This window comes from Diabrotica undecimpunctata, chromosome 2 (genome assembly GCF_040954645.1).
Source record: "Diabrotica undecimpunctata isolate CICGRU chromosome 2, icDiaUnde3, whole genome shotgun sequence".
Lineage (NCBI taxonomy): Eukaryota > Metazoa > Arthropoda > Insecta > Coleoptera > Chrysomelidae > Diabrotica > Diabrotica undecimpunctata.
The window spans coordinates 50,809,823-50,836,703 of record NC_092804.1 but is presented as its reverse complement, the minus strand read 5'-3'; the positions used below and the strand labels follow the sequence as shown (position 1 = coordinate 50,836,703).

Below are 26,881 nucleotides of genomic sequence, written 5' to 3'. Positions count from 1 at the left end.
AAGTTGTGACTGTCTTCGTTTAGATTTTCGTACTGCGCGTAGTTGACAGATCTCTTTTTACATATCAAAATGTATTTTCGTTTTTGGTCAAACGGCTGAATTTAGAAAATATTGTTATAACACTTTTTTCTTCTACATGGTGCCTTCTACCTATATCTTTAAGGAACACGCCTGTATTTTCGGGGACACTTTATATTTTAATTTTTTCATAAATAGACCATGCTTGAACGGGTTATCTTCCAAGCTATTCACTTTTAATTGAATAAAAATAAAAATAAAAATACCATAGAGTTGCAGTAGTAAAAATTTATTTTTTACATTTCAATAGTTGTTCATTGTTAACTGTGGTTGTGTGAAATATAACAGAAAAGAATTTCTTCAAACCATCAAACCCAAGCTATATAAACGGGGCTTCAACTGCATTGTCGGAGTGGTGTAACTTATAGATGACCCTGCAAATAGTTTTTATAATATTACTACAGATAAAACATATTTTAAACAAAGAAATCTTTAATTTGATTATTTTTAAGTAAGCAACCCATGTTAGAATAAGGGTAAAACATGTGTCTTTCCTGTCCTGCTGTATGAAGTGGAAGCGTGGACTCTAACTGAGGCTATACTTAAACACTTGACAGCCTTTGAGATGTGGGTATACAGACGACTACTGAAAATAAGCTAGGTCGACAGAGTTAGAAATGAGGAGGTCCTTAGACGGCTGAACCAAACAACACAACTGGTCAATATAATAAAGAAACGCAAGCTGGAATACTTCGGTCACATTATGAGACACCTTGAAAAATATGATCTTTTACATCTGATCATTCAGGGAAAGATCCAAGGTAATCGTGGTCCTGGTAGAAGAAGAACATCATGGCTGAAAAATCTAAGGCAATGGTATGGAAAATCAACTACATCGTTATTTAGAGCTGCTGTCAATAAAGTCACGATAGCGAATATGGTAGCCAGCATGATATCCAACGATCGATAACGGTCATGGAACTAGAAGAAGAAGAAGGAGAATGTGTTTCTATTTTTAAAAGAGAAATGAAGGGTAAAAAGGTTACGAGTTTTAGGGATATAAAGTTAGTTTTTTGATAATCAGATTGTACTCTATAATAAGCTCAATTTGGGCTATCCAGCAAGCGCTTGCTGGATAGCCCAAAATTTGACGAAATGCCCCTGATGATGCTATAGAAAGCGAAAGTACTTGGGCAAGATTTGATTATTAAAATTGTGCTCGATATTTGCCTTTAATTTTTCAAAGCTAATCCATAACGACACCTTAAGATTCTTTCGTTGAAAAACGGATTAAGAAAAGGAGCTCAATATTAATACGAGTGGTACAATATTCAACAAATATGTACAAATGGTTGGATAAGCAGACACCATTAATACAATTGCCACATTCACAGAGTCCACGGACAGCAGCTGTTTGGTTGTTAAGGGCATCTACACTGAAAATGGGACTAAAAATAAATGCAGAAAAAACGAAAAATTTTTTAGCTCCAAAACCTGAAAAAATAGTTCAACACCTCTACAATCGGACTATTTCGAGTAGCTGCCAGATCAAATTTATTTTTGTATATTGATTCTTAGAATTGGTTTATTCTCTCTAGCATTTCTTCTGTTAGTTGTTGTTGTTGATATATCCTTCATTCATTTTATTTATGTATTGTTGTTCGGAGCTCCTTTTTTTATAAACTGCCTTCCTGTAATTATTAGTCTATTTCATTAAACTCACGCAGATTTTAGTGTGTGAACAGTTCGAGGCAAATATCGAATGATAAATTTACCTTGTATAGCTTCATTAACTTAAATATACGGAACTGATATTAAACTTTGGTCCCAAATATCTTACTTTCTTTAATAATCCACAACATAGATATATGCAGAGAACCAACCTAATAAGCTTTTTCTATTCCAAATAATAACCAGTTTAAAACATGTATATCTTAATGTTTTATTATTGCCTGATTTGTATTGAGGATATCCCAGCTTAAGTTTGAGGTACCTATGTTTAAATTTTTAGTTTTTTTCGTCCCTGGTTTTTTCATCATCTTAACTCATTTGCCATGGAAATGTTAACGCGTCAACGTTTTTACTTACAGAATAAATATTTTCAGTTCATAGTTAGGAGTACGTTAGACACAAAAATATTTTAATTTTATATTTCATTTACTTACTTCGACTTTTTGTTTAATGGCGTCAAGAGCACTGGATGCATCAGCCTGAAACAAAAATATTTTTTTAATAAAATACTTAAGGAAATATAGTTATTTTACAATTGGGTAGGCCGATAAAGGACATTAGGTTTATTACTCAGACGTAATTTATATTCAATTTTTAATTAGAACATTTAAGTTGCCTTAAGATCATTAAAAAAAAATAGAAACCAATTCTTTTCATAAATTAATTGTCACTATTAGCTACAGTCAAAGTTTTACTAGCAGGTATAAAGTAGGAATTCTTTTTTAAAATTCGCAGCTTTTTTGTATATATTAATTAGAAACGTAATTAACCTCATTTTAAATATAAATACTTATTATACAATAGAAAATCTATTAAAATAAAATAAAAAAATTAAATTCAGTATTGTGTATATATTTAACTGCTTTTAGTAAGCAAAAACTTATTATCTCCCATAAAATCTGCAGTTACACTAATACCAATATAGAATGAAACACCACGTAGAACATAATCATAGTGAAAACTGTAGTGAACTTATTTTATTTTGTTTTATATTCACATACATATTTATATTTTTAAATTTTAATAAATTGAAGCTGAAATGTGTTAAATATTAAATTATCTTACCTTCAACTTTTGAATGGCTGGAAGTACCTGGAAATAAAAATAAAATAGTTAATTTCAAGTATTGTTTTTTCTGCCAAATAATAAATAATGTTTAGTAATTATGTTATTCGAAAAACGGTTTTTTGTCTTCGTCTTTGTTTTGTCCAAATGGTAGAGCTAGTACCGCAAACTTGAAAAGAGGGAAGGATAACATAACTCCATACAAAAAAAAAGAATAGGGAAAAACGACACAAATACAGAGGCATAACAGTAACAAGCACCCTTAGTAAATAGATAGATAGGTAAAATAATAGAGATCATAATTATGCGAGAAATACCACGCTTATGAATCAGAAGAACAAAACGGCTTAACGCTTACAGGCAGATCAATTATTGCTAGTATATTTAACTTATCTCAAATAATAAAAAAAAGTCCTTAAGGTCACAAGAAATGTATCTGTAGCTGGTAGATCTGATAAAGTAATTGTTTCGATATTAAAATATGGGTAGTCCTGGAAAAAAGTAACAAAGTGACAGCGTAATAAACGCTATTAAAGAATTATATAGAGGTACAACAGCCAGAATATCAATAACAGGCAATAGAATACCACACGACTTTATGGCAACAAAAAAGTTGCTGCCTTCTCCCATATTTTTATTATATATATACATATATATATATATATATATATATATATATATATATATATATATATATATATATATATATATATATATATATATATTAACGAAACTTGGTGATTTGACACTTACAAAAAAAATGTGGTGATATGGGTGTGTCTATTGGGGATCTCGATATAGACAATCAGATAATGATCGCACAGGAGAAAAACCTACAATACATGTCAGGAAGGGTGACGAGGAATATCGAGATTGAGGTCTGGAAGTTAATACGAGAAAAACACAATATATATGTATAGGAAGTACAGAATCGCCTGGAGATCTGGACTTAGACAGAGATTAAATTAAGAATAACAATGAATGTGAATTTCTTGTTATAAAACTAACAACAAAAAGAACATGTAAAGAGACAATTAGAGACCGAATTTTCAAAGGGAAACTAGAAATAGGAGCATTGAATTCTACGTTATGATAGAAACTTATTAGAGGTGAAACAAAAAAGAGAATATACAATACCATATTAATACCAATTATTACTTATAGCTCAGAAACTTGACAATTAACAAAAAATAAAAAAAAAATTAACCTACTAGTAACAGAAATGTACTTTTAGAAAAATAGCAGCAGTGAAATTTAGCATAAAGCATATTAGAAACTAAAAAATCAGAAGAAAAATAGAAGTAGAAGAAACGATAATAAATGCGAAAAGAAATAATTAATATGGTATGGACTAAGGCGAATAAGAGAGGAACGGCTCCCAAAAAACATATTGGAATGGATCCCACCGGAGAAGAGAAAACGAGGCAGTCTACCTACAATATGCCGCGATAGAATCACCAAAGTAATGTCAGAAGTAAAAAATGAAAACGTCTGGCTGGATAGCAAGCTTGGAGATAGAAAACCCAAAGGTGTATTACGCTATAAAAGCAATTATTTAGTGGTAAGTTATTTAAGTAGAAATGGTTTCAATATATTAACAAACTAAAAGCATGAAAAATGTGGTACTAGTAGCACATTCTAAAGATATCATAAGTTTTGTACCCCTCCAGAGAAGATAAGGTAAGGAGTGGTTTGGGCCATAATTAGAGAACATAAATATAGAAGCTTCTAATTGGGAAATCTTTATTTTATAGGGAAAAGTGGAAGAAGAGAAATGTTAACTAGGGCGTAAAAAGATTTTTAACTAGGGCGTAAACAGATTGGGGCGCGATATTAAAATTGAAGATTTTTAGACTTAAGTAATGATTTTCCCAAAACACTCTTTGATACAGGTATCTGACAGCTGCTTTTGATAACTTTGGTGGTAACACTATGTAATAAACAAAATATGCAAAAGATTGAAGCCTTTTATTACTTACAAGCAATATTATTTATTTTGATAATATTAATATAAGCTTTTGTCTTCAATCTGGAGCTTTCAGAATTCATATAGACCTAATAGCCTAAGCATTATAGCGTTGTAGATAAAAGCTCTCTGGGATAAACAATTTCAATTTTGCAATAACTGTTAGGTGAAACTTCTTGAAATTTTTTTATTATGATATTGCCCCCATATCCACAAGACGAAAGTTTTTTATGCATTTTAAAAATTTTTAAATAATTTTAAAAAAATCAACTTTTGAAGCAACTTTTGTGATACTTAAGCAACAATTTAACAAAAATAACTCATTTTAAAAGATTTCTATGCTTTTTTAGTAAAATTGTCTCACTTTTGCACTTTTTTTTATTTGCTAACTTCTCTGGTAGATTTTTTATTATGTCAGGTTGTAGAAGGAACTTAAAAATGTGATAATGAAACACTGTATAAACATTGCTACGGCACTTGTAGAGAAAGAAATTTACCCAAAAAGAAGTAATCTCAAAGGACTTTTCTTTTTGTGTGTTAATAATACGGTTAATAAATCCTGTGGATAATATAATTAAATTAGTGTATAAACATAAATCATTTTTGTTTGAAATAGTTAGGGGTCATAATAAATTAATTATCTTAATATAAATAGATAAATTTTTTGTATTGTTTTTTTTGTATTAAGTGTAAAGAATAATCTTACCTTCTTCTCTAATTCAACAACACTTGAACGCTAAAACAAAAATATATACGTAAAAAAGTGAAAAGATATTATTCAAACATTTTGTTTTACACATTTTTAAATAAGAAAAAAATAGATACGATGCAACATTTCTACTATCTCATTAGTGCCTAATTTTTGATAGCTACAAAATTTAAGTAATTTTCAGTGCAATTTACAGATTTTCCTTCTTCCTCCTATTTTACTAGGCATAAAGATATTTTCTTATTTTCATTAATTAAGGTCTGCTCATCTTTTTCTTGGATGCTCGTTTCTCCTTTTTTCAATTGGCGATCGGTCTCTTGCTATTCTCACTGATCTGTTTCTTGATTTTCTTTTTACGTGTTTATTACATTCTACTTTCCACTTTTCGCTTCACTGTTTATTAACCTTTATACTCCCCTTTAGTTCTAGTTTTCTTATTTTATATCCTATATTTCAGCGTTTTATTTGTTCAGCAAGATTTTAATTTCCGCTGTGTTTAATAATCTTTATATATTAAAGCTTCATATCTACTATAGTTAGTGTTAAATTAAAATATTTATTTCTTTAAAATAATAATACTTACTACTCTGTTTGCTCTGTCTTCCAACCATTCTTTAATAACAGCCAACTGTAACAAAATGATTATTACTTTTGTGCTTATTATTGTCGAAAATATTGTCAATATAACAAAGTTTTGAACAGAGCTAAAAATAACTATTAAAGATCATTTTTCCATCGAATTCAAAATGAGTTAAGGTTCACCCTACAAATAATCGAAATAGTTGCAGCTGTATTAATATTAACAATCAGGATAATAACCAAACATCGTATTCGAAAATTAAAAACATATAATAATAATAAATGTCAACACTACGTTACTACTCCCTACGAACCCTTGACTACCGAAGAAGTTTCAAATATTATCAAAGAGCTTCATAACTGGAAATCTCCTGGACAAGACGGAGTTAAAAACTTCTGACTTAAGAAGTTCTGGAGTTTTCATAAGTACTTCTCAGTATTAATTAATCACAATATTTCTAATCCGCACGAAATACCTGCGGAAATATCTTTTCTAACCCAGGAAAGAACTTATTTAATATCAAAGGATGACAATAACACCCAAGATCCAACCAAATATCGCCCAATTACTTATCTTCCAACTTTGTATAAATTGGTCACATCCTGTGTAGCTTAGCATATCTACCAACACTGTGCTCTAAACAATATTATAGAGCATCAACAGAAAGGATGCGCTGAGGGTTCCATGGGCTGTAAATAACAAATTATTATCGACTCTTATTTCTAACCAAGCATATACCAAAAAAGGAGTCTCTTTACTGCTTTTTCAAGCAAATAATGAAGGAGTTAAAGACTAAAATTCACCTTCAAATACCTGGTGAAAACAATATTGAGACTGAAAATATTACAATTAACTGGGGCCTATTCCAAGGAGACTTGTTGAGTCCACTGTGGTTTTGTCTAACGATGAACCCTCTATCTCAGCTACTAAATTCAACTGACACATGCATTAGAATCAAAAATAACACTACCTGAGTAGCAAAGTTTAATCATCTATTGTATATGGATGATTTGAAACTATTCTCTTTTACTCGAAGCCACCTGGCTCAGATGCTGCACAAAATTTCTTTAATGATAACAGTATACACTTCGATCTTGACAAGTGCCTTATCTTAAATATAATCAAATGAAAGGTTCAGTCTAGCGGATTTAATATGCAAAATGGCCAAAACATCAAGGCCATGAATAAGAATTAGATGTATAAATTCCTCGGAATAAAGCAAGCGCGGAAGATTGATCATAAGAAAATGAAAACTGAGATAATTACGGGTTTATATGAAGGGTAAAATAGCTGATTTGTTCATATTTTAACAGTAAACATTCGTTTAAGGCACTAAATACCTAGGTATGTTCTAGAAAATCGTAAGTACGAGCACACCTCACAAAGGCACAAAAATACGATCCTTGAAGTGCAGTAGAAATTACATAACCGCGGTATTTAAGAGGACGAGGATGATATAAGTGAGAAATTGGAAAAACAAATTTTTTACTTAGAAAGAAAAGAACTTATTTTTAGATACAGTCTGCGATATCTACTCTACATAAAACTGAGGGAACCAGAAATGCTTATAAACCATCTCAATAAGGACGAAAAATTGCGAACCTGAATGGGTAAACCTCGGCACGGACGGACGACAAAGATGTTCCCTAAAACAGAAGGTTCATCACAAACCATTCAGGATCAGGTTACACCAACAAAAAATTATCGTCAAAGACCCTCAAGTCCAAAACGGCAAATGGCGATATGGATGTCAAGCTTAAGAAACCATTTAATATCTTACTGGAGGCATTTGCTGCAACTGAATACAAGAATACATGGAATCAGACCGCATACATGAAAATTAACGGAGAAGAAACAGATCACATAAAAATACTACGCGGAGTTAGACAGGGATGTATTCTATCGCCGTTGATATTTAATATGTACTCAGAAAAAAATTTTAACGAGGCTCTTTACGGAATAGACGAAGGCATCCTTCTAAATGGTGAAAGAGTAAACAATGTTAGATATGCCGACGACACCATGGTGATAGCAGATAGTTTAGAGGGACTTCAGAGGCTAATGGACAGAATAAACGAGTACAGTCAACAGTACGGACTAAACATTAATACCCACAAAACCAAACAAATGATTGTCAGCAAGGAGAATATAAATGGGGCTCATCTATACATTAATGGGGCGCAGATAGAGCGAGTAAAACAGTATTGCTACCTGGGAACTATTATAAACGAACAGTGGAGCAATGTACAGGAAATAAAGTGCCGCATAGGAAAGGCAAGAACGGTCTTTAACAAAATGAGCGCCATCTTCAAAAGTCACAACATATCCCTGGATACAAAAATGAGACATTTGAGATGCTATGTTTTCTCTGTGTTGCTGTACGGGGCGGAGGCATGGACGCTTACAGACACCACTATTAAAAAACTTGAAGCATTTGAGATGTGGCTTTATAGAAGAATGCTGAGAATATCATGGACAGCAAGGATCACGAACAAGGAAGTTCTAGAAAAAATGAAGAAGGAACCAGAGATTGTGTTTACGATCAAACGCATAAAATTGCAATATCTGGGACACGTTATGAGAAATCAGCACCGTTACTCCCTGCTGCAGTCTATATTGCAAGGTAAAGTCAAAGGTAAGCGAGGACCCGGTAGAAGGAGAATATCATGGCTGCGGAATTTAAGAACATGGTTTAAGAAAACCTCAACGGAGCTGTTTCGAGCTGCAGCGAGCAAGGTCATGATTGCCAATATGATTTCCAACATCCGAAACGGATAGGAACCAGAAGAAGAAGAAGAAGAATACAAGAAACGACATGATTCAGTAGGGAAGTTTCACGGGTCGTCTAATATATCTCTTTATAAGCGAACCTCGTAACAACCGTGTTCGTTGTAGAGGGAGTATACTGTATAATTAAACATAATGGTAACCTACTAAAAAGAGCGGTTGTAGGTGGCATACGCAGTGAACCAATAAAACCATTAAAAAAGGAACTCAACAAGTGAATTTGAAAAAACCTTACACGATTGAACATACAAACATTGAAAAATACGCACAAATATCTAAAAAATCTAGAAAATATCTTATGCAAATCTAGAAAACAGATTACATATAAAATACAAATATACATACACAAATTTAAAAGTATATATTATTCAAAATTTCCTATATAAACTTACATTTTCTTGAAGAGCTTGCTTCGAGATTGGTCTGTTCTGAAAATGAAAAAAATCCCAATAAGTATATTTATTTATAAAACTATTATTTAATAAAATAATTTTTATGTAGATTATTTAAAAAAATATTAGTTTATTACGTTTTAAGAGTTATTATATCATTTCAGAATATACTTTGAATTTTATAGTAGATAAATAGTTAATTCGCTTAACCATAGGAGTGAACTAGAATACGGTCTTAGTAGCGAACTAGTATTTAATTAAAAGGGTTTTTTCGCCTCAGTAGTGAACTAGTGTGCTACGATCAGTGATATTATTAAGGCATATAAAAGGCAGGATTTACATAGCTAGGCGGCTTTTATAAACTATGATATCACTTTAATAAACTTTATATATGGCTTTCTGTAGGTCACAGGCAGCACATAGTTTTTGTTTATCTTCCTGGGCAACAAATTTGTAAATATCCTTTATTTTCTTACTTCTTCTATTTTTTGTTTTGTGTTTTTTAATCTGGTCATTAATTGATTTCTTTCTTCATCAGTGCCTCTGCGATATGTCATGCAAATATTGCATTGATACTTTTGGATCTATGAAAATGTTTTTGGTTTAATATCCTGGCAAAACTTACAAAAGTTATAAACTTAATCAGTCTTTAATCTTATCTAAAAACATAAAATTGTTTGAAGATTCAATTCCTCGTGAATGTTACCTCTTATATTTGTATGGTCCACGAATTGAACTGTCTGCATTTTAGGTTCTTCTGTATATGGCTTCAACAAACCTCGATCACATTCAACCAACTTCCTATTTACTAAATATTCTGTCATCTAAATATAATTCCTTAATTCAGACCCTACCATGTTGTTCGCCCCGTGACTGACTAACAAGACACCTACCGCCTTCATCTGGCAGTTTTGGACCTCCTAATTTTAGGTTAATCATAATATGATACGTAAATACATACGAAATTGACAATTATTAATAATTAGTTTTTTAATTATATTTTTTCAGTTTATGTACAAAATGAATGTAGTATTAAGAACTGGGTTTCTAAAAATTCATCATAATTTATCTTTTCAACCCCAAACGGAAAAGAAAGAGAAAAATCTAGTACTGGCAAATCACGTTTGTCATGTGGAAGAGCGTAAAAATAAAAACAATAATAGTAAAAGATGATATAAAAGCTAAAGTAATCAGGCAGCCTGCAGTTAGCTTGAAGCTATAATATACCTTAAATATCATTTAAGGTACATTATTTAAATTTTTCTTATTTCAATTGCATAAAAATGAAATTATGTGATATTTACTTTTTCATACTAATAGCATGAATCCATCATTTTCTTTTCTCTAATTTATATGTAATCTTTGGAAACCTATAAAAACTACACTCACTATTTTTGCTATAATTAGCACAATTAAATACGCAACATGTATTTGCACCCATTTTTGATAACATTTATGCGTAAAAAGACAGGTCCAATTTTGTCATATTTCGCCGCTACGCAGGCTGGCATCGTTTCAAGGTACCCCTACCATGGTTACGCACGGAGAGAATATTTATATAAATTTCTATGCCTTACTTCAATAGACTGTATATCTGTCAGTCGACAACTCTGCTGTGTCATGTGACACTTCAATGCTGAAGTAGGGATAACTCAATAGAAAGAGATATTAGTTTTTATATGATCTTTTGCTTATTTAAGCTTGATCCTCCATTGAAAATTCATTTATATCGTTAAAACTCCTCTGGGGTAAGTTATATTATCTTTTTATAATTTTACCTTTTAGACATACATATCTAACCTTAACCCAGGTGCTTCTTTCAAACCATATGGAGTTAGTATTTCGCGTTAAGAAGATTTTGTTTTTAGCTTAAACAGCTGATACAAACAAAACAAAAACTATAGCGTGTAACGAACCGAGTACTTCAGTTGAAAATAAAAAATATAACGAAGATAACTCCAGTATTGTAAATCCGCGCCAAGTCCAACTTATTCAAGAGACCATGTACTTGCAGAGTTGCCAAATAGTGACAGTGAAAATGAACGGAAAGATTCTTTTGTTTCGGGCCATTCTGTAATCGACAAAAACTATGTTCTTTCTTCAGATGAATCGTACAGTGATGTAAGTGCGAGTAATTTATTCGATTATAATGAGACAGAAATTGAAAGCAAAAAAATGTCAGAATCTGAAAATGATGATGAAAAGGAGTTACATGATATAGATGAGAGTGACAATAAAGCTTGCATTGTTCTGAAGCTATTTTCTTGTGGCATTTTAAAGTAATTACTATTTAAATGGGAATAAGCCACAATTAAAGGTTAAAGTACGTTTATTGAAGTTTCAATTTCCACTTCGGAAATCTTTCTCGATTTCCGAAGTTTAAATTGAAACGTCAATAAACGTACTTTAACCTTTGATTGTGGCTTATTCCCATTTAAATAGTAATTACTATAATAAAGCTGGCGAGTTGAAACAATATCAAGATATGCCTGTATTACATTTTACCGTTAACGAAATAAAAATCCTATAAACGCTTACAAGTTATTTGTAACCGATGATCTTTTACAGAATATTGTTACTGAAACAAATGCTCAGGAAATATTGTTAAATATACATCGATCAAAATCACGTATACGTTTCTGGGTTGACTGCAGCATAGCTGAACTTAAATTTTTTTTAAATATGTATAGTTATGTGATTAGTTGATGGTCCCGCAATAAATTCGTATTGGTCGAAAAATCCTATGTTCAGGAATTAGTTTATTACGAATACCGTGAAACTAGACAGGTTCCTTTTATTGATGAGTTTCATTCATTTTTGTAATAATGAGTAGTGTAATAAAGATGATCGGCTCTATAAGTAAGGTGAAGCTTTAAAAGTAATGAACAAAACAGAATGACGGTATTAGATTTTTATTTTGATAAAGTGCAGCAACAACCGTTGATACGTATTTCGACCTCCTTAAGTCTCTTCAGAACGGTATAGCCACTGCTCTTAAGGAGGTCGAAATACGTATCAACGGTTGTTGCTGCACTTTATCAAAATAAAAATCTAATACCGTCATTCTGTTTTGTTATTTACTTCGTTGGAAGTACGAGAAACTGAATTCACTACGAATTTTGACTAGGATGGACGGCTTGTGGAATGCAATTTTAGATTCCCTTGCCGAGTAATTCATCCAGCTGTTTGTTTCGCAAATTTTAGGAAACACAGTGGTTAAGATTTGAATTCGGTTTCGCCAAGTAGAAATCGTTTGATTTCTCTTTTTGTTAATGAACAAAAGTTTTCAAAGCTGCATTAATTCCCCAGGATGGATTTTGGTAGTCGATGAAAGTATAGTATCTTATCAAGGAAGACTGCAAATAAAGCAATATATGCCAAATAAAACACACCCGTATAGAATTAAATTATATAAGCTATGTACAGTGGATGGATATAGTAACAACATAATTGTTTATCGTGGTAAAAATATGACTACTAATGTAAATACTTCTTAGAGTGAGCAGGTAGTGTATGATCTTCTTGAACATCTTTAGTCATCTACCTTTAGTCAAATCATTATTCAAAAAACAAATAATTTATTGTGGAACCCTGAGGTCCAACAGAAGAGGTATTCCCAAACCGGTACCTAAAAAATAAAAAAGAGAGAAATTTGGGGTACTCAGAACAACTCCTTACGTAATATAAAATGAATGAACAAACGGCAAGTTCTGATCTTAAGTACTGATCCGACCCATACAACTACTTTAGAACCAATAGAAAAGCGAAACTAGCAACGTGATCTTGTATTGAAACCAAAGGCAATTATTGCAAAATTGCAATTATCAACGAAAAAAAGTAGTAGACTTTAGTGATCAGATGAGTTCTTATCATTCCGTTTTAAGAAAAAGTTTAAAGTGGTACTAACTGTAAACTAGCCTTTGATTGTTTACTTGGAACAGAACAACAAGATTAGTTGTTCCACAAAATTATCTATAATGAAATTTAGAAGAAGATTGGCACGGAAGTTACTTGTTACTTCAGTTGCACACGAAGACACCACTACTTCCAAAAGAGTTCTGCATACTTTTGTTAAACCGTCAGCACCTGGAAAGAAAAGGAGAAGACAATGCCAATGATGCTATCATAAATTAAGAGAAACACATTCAAGCAAACAGGCAAGTAATATGGTTACAAAAGTAACAAGTTATTGCAATGAATGTCCTGGACAACCAGGGCATGTGTTCATCTTGCTTTAATTGCATTCATAAAAACTAATTTATTTTTCTGAAACTTGTTTTTTTTTAATAACTAAGAACATATTTAGTTTACACATTTTTTTTGTTTTCAAAGATCATTTATACTAATAAAATATTAAGAAGTCTACTCTCATTTGATCTTTTAATCTAACTCTATCTAACTGTAAAAAATAGTAGGCTGTTTTGACCCGATCAAAACACGATGACAATGGTAAGTTTTTAAATATTTTTACTTTTAATAATTGATAGGGGGTCTGAGAAGTAGGGGTAGGCCAAAACTCAGATGGAGGGATGGTGTAGATGAGGATGGTAGACAAATAGGCGCAGCAAACTGGCAACAGTTGGCAATGGATAGAACTGACTGGCGTAATAGACTTGGGAAGGTCGAGGTTCTTTTATAGGGCTGTAGCACCAATGATGATGATGAATTGATCTTAAAACTCGTATAATTTATATTATAGAACTGTAAAAATATAAACACTAACTACGTCATTACCGGTCCCCGACGGTCCGTAACGCACCGTGTTCGCGCCAAGCAACCGGTCCCGGGGGACCGGTAATGCAAAGTTCGGTGGTTAACATATTTTGGGAAGGCAGTCAATATCTTAAAGTAAATACTTGCATATTAGTACAGTTAAAATTATTAGACGATAAGTATTAAGCAAGAGAAATTAAACTTTTTTTCTACTTTTAGGTTTCATTAGCGGAACCGAATTCAAAATAATTCTGCACATAATATTCGAAGCAGCATTTGATTAAAACATCTCATTTTTGGGGGTAAAAAAAAATAGCTTAATTTGTCTGAACTAAGGGTGATATTTGTTTGAATTATCGCCGATAGACGATAGATAAATGGAGACAACTTTACATCAATCTAGACCAGTTCGTAGATATACGGATTTTTAAAGATACGCTCCTTTATCTGGTGAGGTAAGATATGTGCAAATATTTGAAATTTTTTTTTTCAAAACTTTTTCAGTATAACATTAATTATTTACTCGTAATTATAATATAGGTACCATATAAACGAACTAATTATTACTTTATGTTTTTGATATGCTCTCTTAAACATATACCCACGTCTTTAAGCATAGTGCATTGAATGGCTGTATTACAGAATATAAAGAGTTAACTTTCCATATTTTAGGAGTCTATTCCATATATTAGGAAGTTTCTTTGTCAGATATTGGACTTATTCTGTAGAACGAATTATAATAAAATTTACTATCTTAAACAAAACTTTTGAAATGTTTGAACAATAAATAAAAATAATATAATACTCACAGCTTGTTCTTCAACCCATTCTTTAATCAAAGCCAACTAAAAAAAAGGAGATTAGCATAGGTTAATTTTAATTTTGGCTTAATTATAAATGACTTACTTTGTCATTTACTGACAGTTTATGTTCAAGTGTTGAAATTTGAGGTTTTACTTCAAGAGTTTCTGGTCTTAATTCAAGGGTTGAAATTTCTGGTCTAGCTTCAAGTGTTGAAATTTGTGGTCTGGCTTCTAGAGTTTGAATGGCTGGTCTGGTTTCCAAAAAGGCAGGTCTGGCTTCTAGAGTTTGAATTAAAGGTCTTGCTTCTAAAGTTTGAATTGCTGGTCTAGTTTCCAGAAGAGCAGGTCTGGCTTCTAGAGTTTGAATTAAAGGCCTTGCTTCTAAAGTTTGAATGGCCGGTTTGGCTTCTAGAGTTTGAATAGCGGGTCTTGCTTCTAGAGTTAGTGGTCCAGCAGCCTACAAAAGAGTGAAGTTGCTTTTAAAAGTGTACAGTTTCAATATTGATATCAAAGAAGAAATTTATAAGGTTAAATTTATTTAAAAAACTACATATCACTTACATTCAATTCGCGTCAAATAATTATTTTAATAAAAATGACATGTAGTGTGAAAATTGTGTTACGTTTAATTGCTATGCTTTTAAAATCTTTATGTTTTTCAAATTAATTTGTAACCACGAGCAAATATCCCTAAAAAAAGAAATACAATTTATGAAAACTAGATTAAGCTCAAAGAGTTTTACTTATATTCGCTCAAATCAATTGACTGCATTCCTTAAGAATAAAAATTGTTACACTTAAAATTTCCCGGAAGCTATATGTGCTTTCTGTGGTTTTCTGGGTTTGACTCCAAAACAGAAGCCCAGAAGCGATCCATGACACCAGACGAGACATCGACAAAATGAATCATTACAGCTGCACCCTAAACTAGGCAATACAATTCATCTGACGCCGTGGAATTTTTTTGATAAACTAACAAACTTTCGAGCAGAAACAGTCTCTGACCTCACTAGGTAAAACAAATCAAAAAGTTTGAAAATTTTTTACTACAACAGCCACCAAAGGTGAATGAAAAACTACAAACAGAAACTAATAAATTAGTTTATAACGTTTCAAATCTGACATTGGATGAAGCCACGAATAGTGTGTTCTCAAAAGGTTTCAATTGGCTGTTGGCTGTTGTACCTGCACGAATTCCTATAGAAAATATTATTTCCTAGGTTAAGAAAGTTACATCCCACTTCTTCTTCTCAAAGTGCCTATCCGTTCCGGATGTTGGCGATCATCACGGCTATCTTTACTTTATTAATTGCAGCGCGGAACAGTTCAGTGGTAGTTAGTCCCACTAACCTTCACAATTTTTTCCAGAACTATATTAAATAGCAATGTAGACAACGGCTCTCCTTGGCGAACACCTTTTTTGAGTCTGTACCGTTTCATTTCACAGCACAAATGGTTTGTCTAATAGTCATTTTTACCAAACTTACTATTTTTTCTGGCATTTGGAGTTTTTTTAGCGTTTCTATCAATTTGTATCTGTCTATTGTATCGTAGGCAGCTTTGTAATCGATGAAAAGTACTTGTGCTGAAATGCTGTATTCATAGCAATTGATCAGGATTTGTTTTAGCATAAAAATCCTCGCTGGTATTCTTCTAGATTCTTCTTTACACATGTCATTGAGATATATTAAATATAAAACTGATTAAATTTATTTGTCGTTTGTTTTGTCAATTCTATTGAATTTCATAAAATCAGTGACTTTGTTTGACAGTGATTCAAGAAGCATTCGCAATGGTGATCGCCAACGTCAGATAATTCTGTTATGACAAATGAAGAAGATGCCAAATGATGAGCAAGTGCAAAATATATTACTCTGGTTACAACAATAAGAAACACTGGAATAGAATAGCAATATTAATTGATAAACATCTTCAAAATATGTAACTGGATGTCTGCTAATATTGAAGATAGTGATAATGGTAATATTAAAATCGGTTCAAATACAGGTAAATACCATTGAAGTATTCGCACTTCCTCCTCCTCTATCCTTTATCCTTGACGTATGCTGCCTCAGACAGAGAGTAATCGGTAGTGCACTTTATTTGGTCTTTAAAGGCAAGGTACCTTGCCTTCAACCACCAACCTCTCCATGCCTTCCATTCTTCCGGTAATGTGTCCAAAGTACCTCAATATATTTTGTTGATGATTGTGGTAAGCCTAGTACTGATGTCCAGTTCTGTCAATATTGAGACATTTGTGCGATTTGCTGTCCAGGGTATGCACATCATTTTACGATATACCCACATTTCAAAGGCCATTATACGTCGTGAGTCGGACTTTTTAATGGTCCAAGTTTCTGACGCATAGGTAGCGATAGGAAAGATAAGCGTCCGTACTAGGCGGAGTTTCGTGTTCCTGGTTATGTCCGTATCTTTCCAGATTTTAGTAAGTTTGACCGTTGCTGATCTGGCCTTTGTAAGGCGTCGACGTATCTCTTCTTCGCATCCACAATTGTTTGTGATAACACAACCTTAGTAATTGAAACGACTTACCACTTTAAACTCCTCTACGTTTCGTATTTTCGGCTGGTTGTTTCTAATTAGATCGATTATCATTAACTTGGTCTTCTATGCATTCATTTTAAGTCCATATTCACGACTAATAGTATCTAGTCTGTTTATGATGTAGTTAAGGTCATTTGTTGATGATGCTAGTACTAAAGTGTCGTTAGCATAGGGGAGATTGCTGATTTTTCGGCCTCCGACTGATATTCCTCCTTGCCATCCGTCGAATACAATGCGCATGATGTGTTCGCTGTATATATTGAATAACGTGGGAGAGATAATACATCCTTGACGAACACCGGCTTTTAGTTTAAAATTATCGGAATATATGTTGTTGACTCTTACGTTTGCTGTGTTGTTGATATACAGTTGTTTCAGTAGGTATATTAGTTGTACGGGGGTACCCATTTCTCTCAGTATTCCCCACATTTTATGCCATTTTACATTATCGAACGCTTTCGAGTAGTCGACGAAGCACAAATATGTGTCTAGATTAAATCTCTAGATTTTTCTATAATTTGTCTGAGATTGAGAATTTGTTCTTGTGTGCCTCTTCCAGGGACAAATCCACATTGTTCTTGTGGGATCTGTGGTAGAAGTATTGATTTTAATCTCTTGTTAATTATAGTTAGCAGAACTTTACTTGCGTGGGAGATCAGGGCTATAGTGCGGTAGTTATTACAGTCAGTTGGTGAGCCTTTCTTATAAATGGGTTTGAAAGTGAGTTTACACCAATCATTTGGCTATTGTCCTGTGTTCCAGATTTCATTACACAGTTTGAACATTACTTCAATTCCTATATCTCCCATTTCTTTAAGTGCTTCCGCCGTGATTCCGTCTTCTGCTTGAGATTTTCCAGTTTTTAATATTTTTATTGCGGTGTCTGTTTCCGATTTTAAAATATGTAGTTCCTTTTCGTCATGTATTTCTTCTGGATTCACGTCTTCATGGTCACTATGAAACAACATTTCACAATTATTGTTTCCATGTCGCTGCTATGCCCTCTGGATTGGTGATAATCGTTCCCAAGTTATCTTTAATTATCTGCATTTGTGGCTTAGTTAAGTATATTACTTTGGCAAACAGTTCTCTAGATTCTTGACGGTCGGCGTGTTCTTATAGTTTCTTATAATTATTTCTTTAATATGATTATTTTTGTCTCTTCTACTTGATGATTTTATGCGTCTGTTTACATTTGCTATCTTGTTTTCAGTTTCTGTTGGATTTGAAGCATTGTTTCTAATTTTCTTCGTTCTTCTACTAGGTTCAGTGCCTCATCAGTCATCCAGTGTTTTTCTTTCCTTGGGGTTTCTTTGGGTTTTGTAATATTTACTGCGTCTATAATCCACGTCTCTGTATGTTCCCATGTCTGATTGGGATTGCCAGTAATGTTTGGTGTGTTACTATGTCTTAGTGTTTCTTTGCATTTTCCAGGCTCTTTAGGTATATATTTAATTGTTTTATTTGTTTCGGTTTTTTTACGAAATTTGATACGGAATTCGGATTGTAACAGTTTATGGTCTGTTCCACAATTCGCACTTATTGCAGGCAAAATTGACGAATAACTCGAGATATTTTATAACGAATTAGAACAAGCATCAGAAATAACCGAACCGAGAGGTCAAAATCGTCGTAGGTGATATAAATTCAACAATTGGTAATTGGTAATTGGTAATGATGATATAAATTAAAAAAAGAAAATGAAGGAAATTTGATTGGAAAAAACTTTGGAATTAACGAACACCTAATACGAACTACCCGCTAGAGGACTATACATATGGAGATCTCCAGCCGACAACCAAAATAATATCCGAAATCAAATTGTTTACCTACTCAAAAAGATACAGAAACTTCATAATATCATCAAAACTTATCCTGGGGCTGATTTAAGGTCAGACAACAACCCACTGATAGGAAGATTAAGCATTAAACTCAAGAGACCGCGGAAAAAGCACTCCAATATAATACAGATATTCCGACTTATCAACGGCAGTTAAATAATGTTCAATTTATATTATTATATGTACAAAATAATAGTGCTGATAGAAGTTTTACTATATTTGTCGTTTGAATTGTTTCTAACAAAACTATAGATATAAAGACTTACCTGAATTTCTTGGACATCTCTCTTTACATATCTATTGCGCTAAAAATAATAATAAAAAATTAAATATAATAAATTCATCGATACTTACATTCAACGAACATGCTGAAAATACATCTATAACCATATAACATATATGTCCTAAAGGTTTTGGCACAAAAATTCATTAACTTTAATTTTAACAAAAACAAAATTATATTAAGGTGACTTTGGACACAAAAGTTTGTTTACTGTCAGTTGGGATTCATTTATTTTAAGATGTCGTATATGTTGAATATTCCAGAATGAGAATATTTCACGCAAAATCATTTATAGAACAATAGCGGAGTGCGAGCACGGAATGTCATGTATGAATATCCCAAAAGTGAAAGACCATGTGCATTTATTGCAAAGTGGTGAGGAAGATTGGTAAGAAGAGAAACCAGGTTGGAATGTCAACGAAGAGATGGGAGAAGATTGGGTCGTCAATACAGATATTCTAAAAGTACATTTGTTGGAATTGAGGAGAAATGATCTTAAATATCGAAATCAAAGTAAGTACCCCAAATACTCTTAAGCCCTACTCCTTCGCGTACCAAGATGCTGTCGTCAACCGAGACGTTTACTAAAGAACTGAGATAGTTCTTGATAACTGGTCCTCATAGGACAACTAACTTTTACTTATGGCTCCACGTACCACACTCCGGGCAACTGCATTGGTCAGCAGGCTAAACCACGTGAGGGTAGCCAGATATGGTGAAAATTCCACCGAGCGATTGCCGGTATAAGCAATCCCACACTTACTGACCAACGGCTTCGGGCGGATGAATTGGTAAGTGGAAGGGCACTCGTATGTCCTGGAGCTAAGAAATTGGCACCAAAGGCGAATGGATCAAGTAAATGGTCAACGGCGTAAGGATGCAGAAGGCAAGGAGAAACCACTGCATTAAAGATCCAATTGGATATCTCTAGTACAATTATCATGACAATGAGTACTAAAAGAAAAAAATAAACTGATCATGGGAATCGGAGTCCAACATCTGGCAGGGGAGGAACAGACAAGGACTCCCAGGTCGTTAACCGGCGAAACCCTTGTCAAACATCAAAACAAGACAAAGTAAAATTCTATCCTTCAAGAAATGAGAAGAATGAATATAAATATATTAATATATTAGGTGTAAGAGAAACATGGTGGCCTAACTCAGGTTACCTTTCAACAGAATTCGGTATCCAATATTATATAGACGTGGAGTAGCAATTATTGTCGATACAGAGGTCAACAACTCAATACAGGGTTTTGTCCCAATCTCACAAAGAGTGGTGCTACTACAAATAAGGACATCACGCACAAACCTAAATTTGATCCAAGTATATGCGCCAACGACGGATGCAACAAACGATGAATTAAAAACATTCTACCAACAAATTGAAGATGCACTAAAAATGACAAAGAACAGGGAAATCACAGTAGTTATGGGCGATTTAAATGCAAAAGTCGGCAAGGGAAGAGCTGAAACAATAATGGGAGATCAAGGACTAGAGAAACGTAATGATAGAGAAGATCGTCTAATCCAATTCAGATATAAGGTTGAATGCTCGAATAAATGAACTTTAATCAAATAAAAGGCAGATATCGAGCACAGTTTACTTATTAAATCTTGCCCAAGTACTTTCGCTCCTAGAGCATCTTCAGGGGCATTTCGTCAAATTTGGCCTATCCAACAATATATTGAGAATGTCATAAACATTAAAAATTATACATTTACACTACACTACACAAGGACAAACAGTTTCAAATTTTTAAAAACTGACGAAGCTATATACATTGAAAATTTGAAAAAGTTTATGAATTTGCTTGTAAAAGTTTAAAACTTTAAAGTGATAAAGCTAAGGCCAGGTTCAACATGTCTGCTACTGGTATAACTTTCAAAGGGGGTATTCAGTATGGTTATACAATCCAACACGTAAGAAAGGAGTTTATCAGAAACTGGAAAGGTCCGTACAACGACCTGCAGAAAACAAACGATCTAATCTACTGCATCCAGTTTTCAGCTAGAAGTAAAACCAAGTTTATATCGAGAAATTAGCTCCATACCGTGAAACTGATATAACCTGTTAGCTTCAGTCGGTCCCTGATAGACCAGTTATTTGAGGCAAATAACTATAAAGGAAGGAGCAGTGTTACGACAGTTAAACAGTGGTAATTGAGGTTTTGAAGTGCTACAGACTTTGTAGGCTTCTGACTTTCAAAACGTTGGTTATTTCGCTACATTTTGTCCGGTCTTGCTTTTTCTCTTCAATCTCTCACGTCTATTTCTGACAAGTCTTGCTTTACTATTTTTATTTTTTCTTTGGACGTCCTCTGTTTTTTTGCCTATTTCTCCCTCCTTTAAAATTATTTTAAGAATTCGGTTCTGTGGCATTTTTATAATGTGAGGCAGCCATGTAGCTCTCTTAACTAGTATTTTTGCCGTAAATATTTATACATATACGAGGGAAAGAGAAGTGGGAGAAAACCGAGAAGAAGAGAGAACTGTACAGCACAGTACTTAAGAGAGAAAGGTTTAAATAAAGGGGACCAAAAAGGCAGAAATAAGGGGCGAAGAAGAGTAAGCAACAGCAACTCCTGAAAACGGAAAAGCTGGAGAAGAAAAAAAAAGTTATTTTAGGACAAAGTTATGTAATAACACTATACATATAACTTTTACAAGAAAATGGAGAATTTTGTTATAATCAGAAAGAGTATCTCCAGTCCACTAGCAGTCTTTACTCGTTCACTTGAATTTAAAAAGATCTATCTAATACGCTGTTTAAAATTTAACCCTTCACTGCATCATGTTGTTTAAAAACAAAATACCAAAAATGAACACTTATTTTAATAGCAGATAAAAATGAATCAGTTTGTTGATGACGTTGTTCACTAACAATGCAGTATTATTTAGCTTAAGTAGACTAAACAATGATAGATGGTGTTGGTTACCAGTATTGTGTCTTCTTATTTAGGTAGTGTACGCGATTAGACACTGACACGTGCTTCAGATTATTTTTGTTAGTTATACCAAAGTATGAACACACGCCCTCATCTAGTCAATACTATTAAAATTAGAAAGACGTCATATCTAGGACACATAATGCGCCATAGAGAATTTGAGCAGCTCCAAGTAATATTAGAAGGCAATATTGAAGGTAAAAGGGGCATAGGACGAAAGAAAAAATCTTGGCTACGAAACATCAGAGATTGGACCCACACAAAAGGAAATGAATTAATTCATCAAGCCCAGAATAGAGAGAAATTTGCCATATTGATCGCCAAACTCAACAGAGAAGGCACTTAGGAGGAGGAGGATACCAAAGTAATTTGAGTAAATATATTTTACGTGTTATTATTAAGGTAAGTAAAATGTTTTTTGTTGTTGTTGTTTACAAACAACATCATGCATATCTAGTAAATTTTGTCTTTTAGATAAAACATCATGAGTTGGAAAGATAAAAGGCCGCTGACTGACAAGGAACTTGCCGATATAATAGATAGGCCTTGGGATAGCGAAAATGGGTTTGGTGATGATGATGATGATATTGTTAATCCAGATTTCTTACCTGACAAACAAGTTGCTACATATGATGAGTTTGATAATAAGGAATCTGAACCAGTGAACAAAATGGATGAGATTGCTGTTGACACTAATATAGTTAATAGTACTGTAGAGGAGGACCCTCCAGAAACTCTGATTTACTCCAAGGGCAAAGGTATAGTTATTTTACAATCAATTTGTGATCAAAAATACTAGATGTTATTTTTATTATATGGAGAAAAAACTGAGCTTATCCGAACAGCAATTGGAATTTAGAGGAAATCTATGATACTATAACAAAACAAGATAAGTCAACGCGCATGTTCTTGTGACGTAAGCCCGAGACAACTTTAATGACGTCAAAGTGTTCATGTTAATTATATTGCTGTGTTAATCGAGTTTGCTATCCTGTGTATTTCAAAACGTAGTGAATGATATTTTTATCTATTCATTGATGTAGTAAAGACTTTGTATGTTATATTGTTATATAAATTTTGTGGTGAAAACATTCAGTTCATTTAATAAAATCCCCAACCGCTAAAACATTGCCTGAAAATAGACGCCAAAGAAGAATGGAAAAAAGAAATATATTAAAAAACATGTAAGTATTTTGGTTTTAGACACACTTTAACAGCAGAGCAAATGTTTCTATAGATAATAATATATACTAATGCCCATTTTAATAGAACTTGAAGTAATACTTTATTTTTGATAGGTCTTTAAAAAAAGTTTCTTTGGATGTAGATATGTAGTATGTAATGAACTGGAACATATTTTTCGTAGTTATAATGGCGACACATTAAAAATAACAAAAAATTATTTAAACTTAATAGAAGCTGCAAAATATGTAAATGTTAGCGAAGATGCAAAATTACTTTTTTTTAGATGGAAAATGTATTTTAAAATACGAATTCGAAATCAAAATATTAAAGATAATTACAATATCCGCAAAAGAAAAATTACAAAGATTGTAAAATAAATATCTAAATAATATTCATAAAGTCTCAAGTATGACCCGCTTTTCCTTTATGGTCAAATTCTTTAAATTTTGCCGGCCTTTTATATTTAATTTATGTTTTGTAGCAATATTTATTTTGTTTGTAATACACACAGTCAAATCGTAGATTCATATATTTCTTTAAATAATTTTACAACTTACTTATTAATTTTTAAAACACGTTTTTACAGAAAGTAACATGACTTCTTAGTGCAAGATATGGCATCGAGATATACGTACCGTTTACAGTTTAAGTTTCGAAGTTGTTAAAATACAGTAATGGAACAACGTTGGCATATGATGCATCGTTAAAATATAATACATACAAGTCCCCTGGCTTTGTCTCGCTATGACGTCATGCGGAAAGTCGATTAAAATTAGAACGACAAGTGAGCATATCTTGTTGTTATAGTATCATGGAGGAAATCAGAGTCTTATAATTCATATCCTACAACTAGAAAGTCCCTATGAATATTTTAATTTATTCTTCACAGATAGCCTTTTAGACAAAATTGTGGAGGAGTCAAATTTATATGCCATACAGGAACAACCCACTGAATATTACACGAAGTGACATAAAGCAGTTTATTGGAATTACAATATAATTTATGTCCCTTGTTGATTTGCCTAATATAAGGGCATATTGGTCAGAAGAAATTGGCTTTGAGAAAATAAAAAGTGCTATGTCAGTCAATAGGTACGAAAAAATCAGACAATTTTTAAATTTCATTAATAACGAGAATGCCTTATCCCGTGACAATTAAAACTACGATAGAGTTTATAAAATTAGACCAATAATTGATCACCTCAATGAAGCATTGTTGAACGGAATTTCATTGGAACAATATCTGTCCGTCGATGAGCAAAGTTGTGATACCAAAGCTAGGCACTACATGAAGCAGTACCTACCAAATAAGCCACATAAATGACGTTTTCAATTTTTTATCTTATGCAGTAGCTCTGGATATGCGTATCGTACAGAATTATAAACAGGACAAGAAAATGATTAAAAAACGACACTGGCTTTTGAACCTGACCTCGAAGCAACTGCAAACATTCTGGTGAGATTGGATAGAATTATTCCTAGGAATATGAGTCACAGGTTAAATTTGACAATTATTACTCTTCTATACCTCTCCTTGTATATCTTTCCAAACAAGGTATTCACAGTTTAGGAACCGTAAGAAGGAATAGGATTCCAAATTGTAAGCTTCCGGATAAAAAGGCTATGAAAAATGAAGAAAGAGGAACTAGTGTAGAGTTTGTTAGTACTTGCGATGGTGTGGAAATACGTAGCTCAGTGTGGAAAGATAACAAATTAGTCACGTTTCTACGGATTTTCGTTGGCGAAGTTTCTAAAACTACTGCCAAAAGATATGACAAGAAAAAAAAAAAAAGAAAAAAGTTGTCCATATCTTGTACAAGAATAGAAACTCCATATGTTGATTTATTGAACAGCAATATGGGACGAAATAAATTATTTAAAGGAAAAAAAATTGGTTTTTAGAATATTTTACTATCTATTAGATCTCACCGTTGCTAACAGTTGAATTCTTTACAAGAATTCAGCTAAACATAGAACTGGCTCGAAGTCACACGCTCAGTTTAGAACACAACTGGCAGAAGCATTATGTAGGGCAGAAGCGAATCACCATTTCAAAAAAGTAATGACCTTCAGCAAATGAAACTGAGGAGACGCTACAAATAAAGAAGAGAAAAGGCCCAGCACAGGTTATGCCAGTAAAGGATGTTCGAATGGATAGAATTCATCATTGACCTATATGGTACGAAAAACAAATAAGGTGCAAATTTCCACGGTGTGGAAATATCGCAGTTTCGCATACACATGTGTTATGCGAAAAGTGTGTTGTAGCACTTTGCTTCACTAAAACGGAGAACTGTTCATTTTTCCTAAATATTGTTTTAAGTACATCATTATTTGCATAATGTTGTTCATAAACAACACTTATATTTTCCAAAATAAAAAAAATAGTTGTTCAGAATTTTTTTATTTTTTTTTCGTAAAAATAACGAAAATCCAGTCTGCAAACATTTTTGTAACGAAAAATAAAAAATCATGCAGAAAAGGGTTAAAATCAAAATCAACTAAAATTAAAAATTTTTGTACTGGAAGCGGTAAAACTGGAAGAAAAAAGTGTAGAAATGGGAATAAAAATAAGACAGGATGACTGCATAATTAAATAAATATGTTAAATATTCTAAATTATACTTACACCGGCCGACGATTGGTGGAAACCAATAGCGAACAATAAAGTAAACAGTACTAACTTATTCATTTTGCAACAGAGGATTAATGTCAACTGTAATATTTTCCAAGTTGCAGTTCTTTTTGTATTTTGGATTTATCAGATTATAGAGGATTAATTACATTTCCATATTTCCTGTTGCTGATATTTTATTTTTGATAATTTTTTGCAATCAGTTAAATTTTTATTTTTAAAAATGCTGGACATAATGATTTCCCGTAGACTAATAATACATAATTATCTGATTATACATGATTTTAAGTGCATATTTAAATTAAGTATGATAATAAACTCGAATTTCTGGTCTGATTTGAATTACCTAATGTTTTTGCCGATTTACTGGGCTTGGGAATATTTTGACAGAACCTTTTTTGAGAACATACAGGATGAGGTTTTAGTGCGAGGATGTCCATTTAATCATTTGTTATAACTAGACTTATGCAAATATTGAAATAAAAAAGTATGAAATATGCGCATAAATATGCAGTATTTTATGCAAAATATGCATATTTATCTAGAAAATATGCATATAATAAAAAATATTTACAATATTTTTTATTTACAAAAATACTTACAACATTATAAATACATAACATATACAATTATTTTAACATATAAAGATTATTTTGAATT

General features: G+C 32.6%; 1 protein-coding gene across 1 annotated transcript; it reads right to left on the bottom strand.

Moving 5' to 3' along the window:
• Positions 1 to 291: 291 nt before the first annotated feature.
• Positions 292 to 26,340, bottom strand: LOC140434524 (uncharacterized). The gene is made up of 10 exons (XM_072522857.1): positions 26,216 to 26,340; positions 19,437 to 19,475; positions 14,868 to 15,221; positions 14,771 to 14,806; positions 9,249 to 9,284; positions 6,073 to 6,117; positions 5,487 to 5,516; positions 2,815 to 2,841; positions 2,184 to 2,228; positions 292 to 452 (listed from the first exon to the last, which is right to left on the bottom strand). Exons 1-10 carry the CDS (start codon positions 26,276 to 26,278, stop codon positions 441 to 443), a joined length of 687 nt encoding a protein of 228 aa, XP_072378958.1. The 5' UTR covers positions 26,279 to 26,340; the 3' UTR covers positions 292 to 440.
• Positions 26,341 to 26,881: the final 541 nt, after the last annotated feature.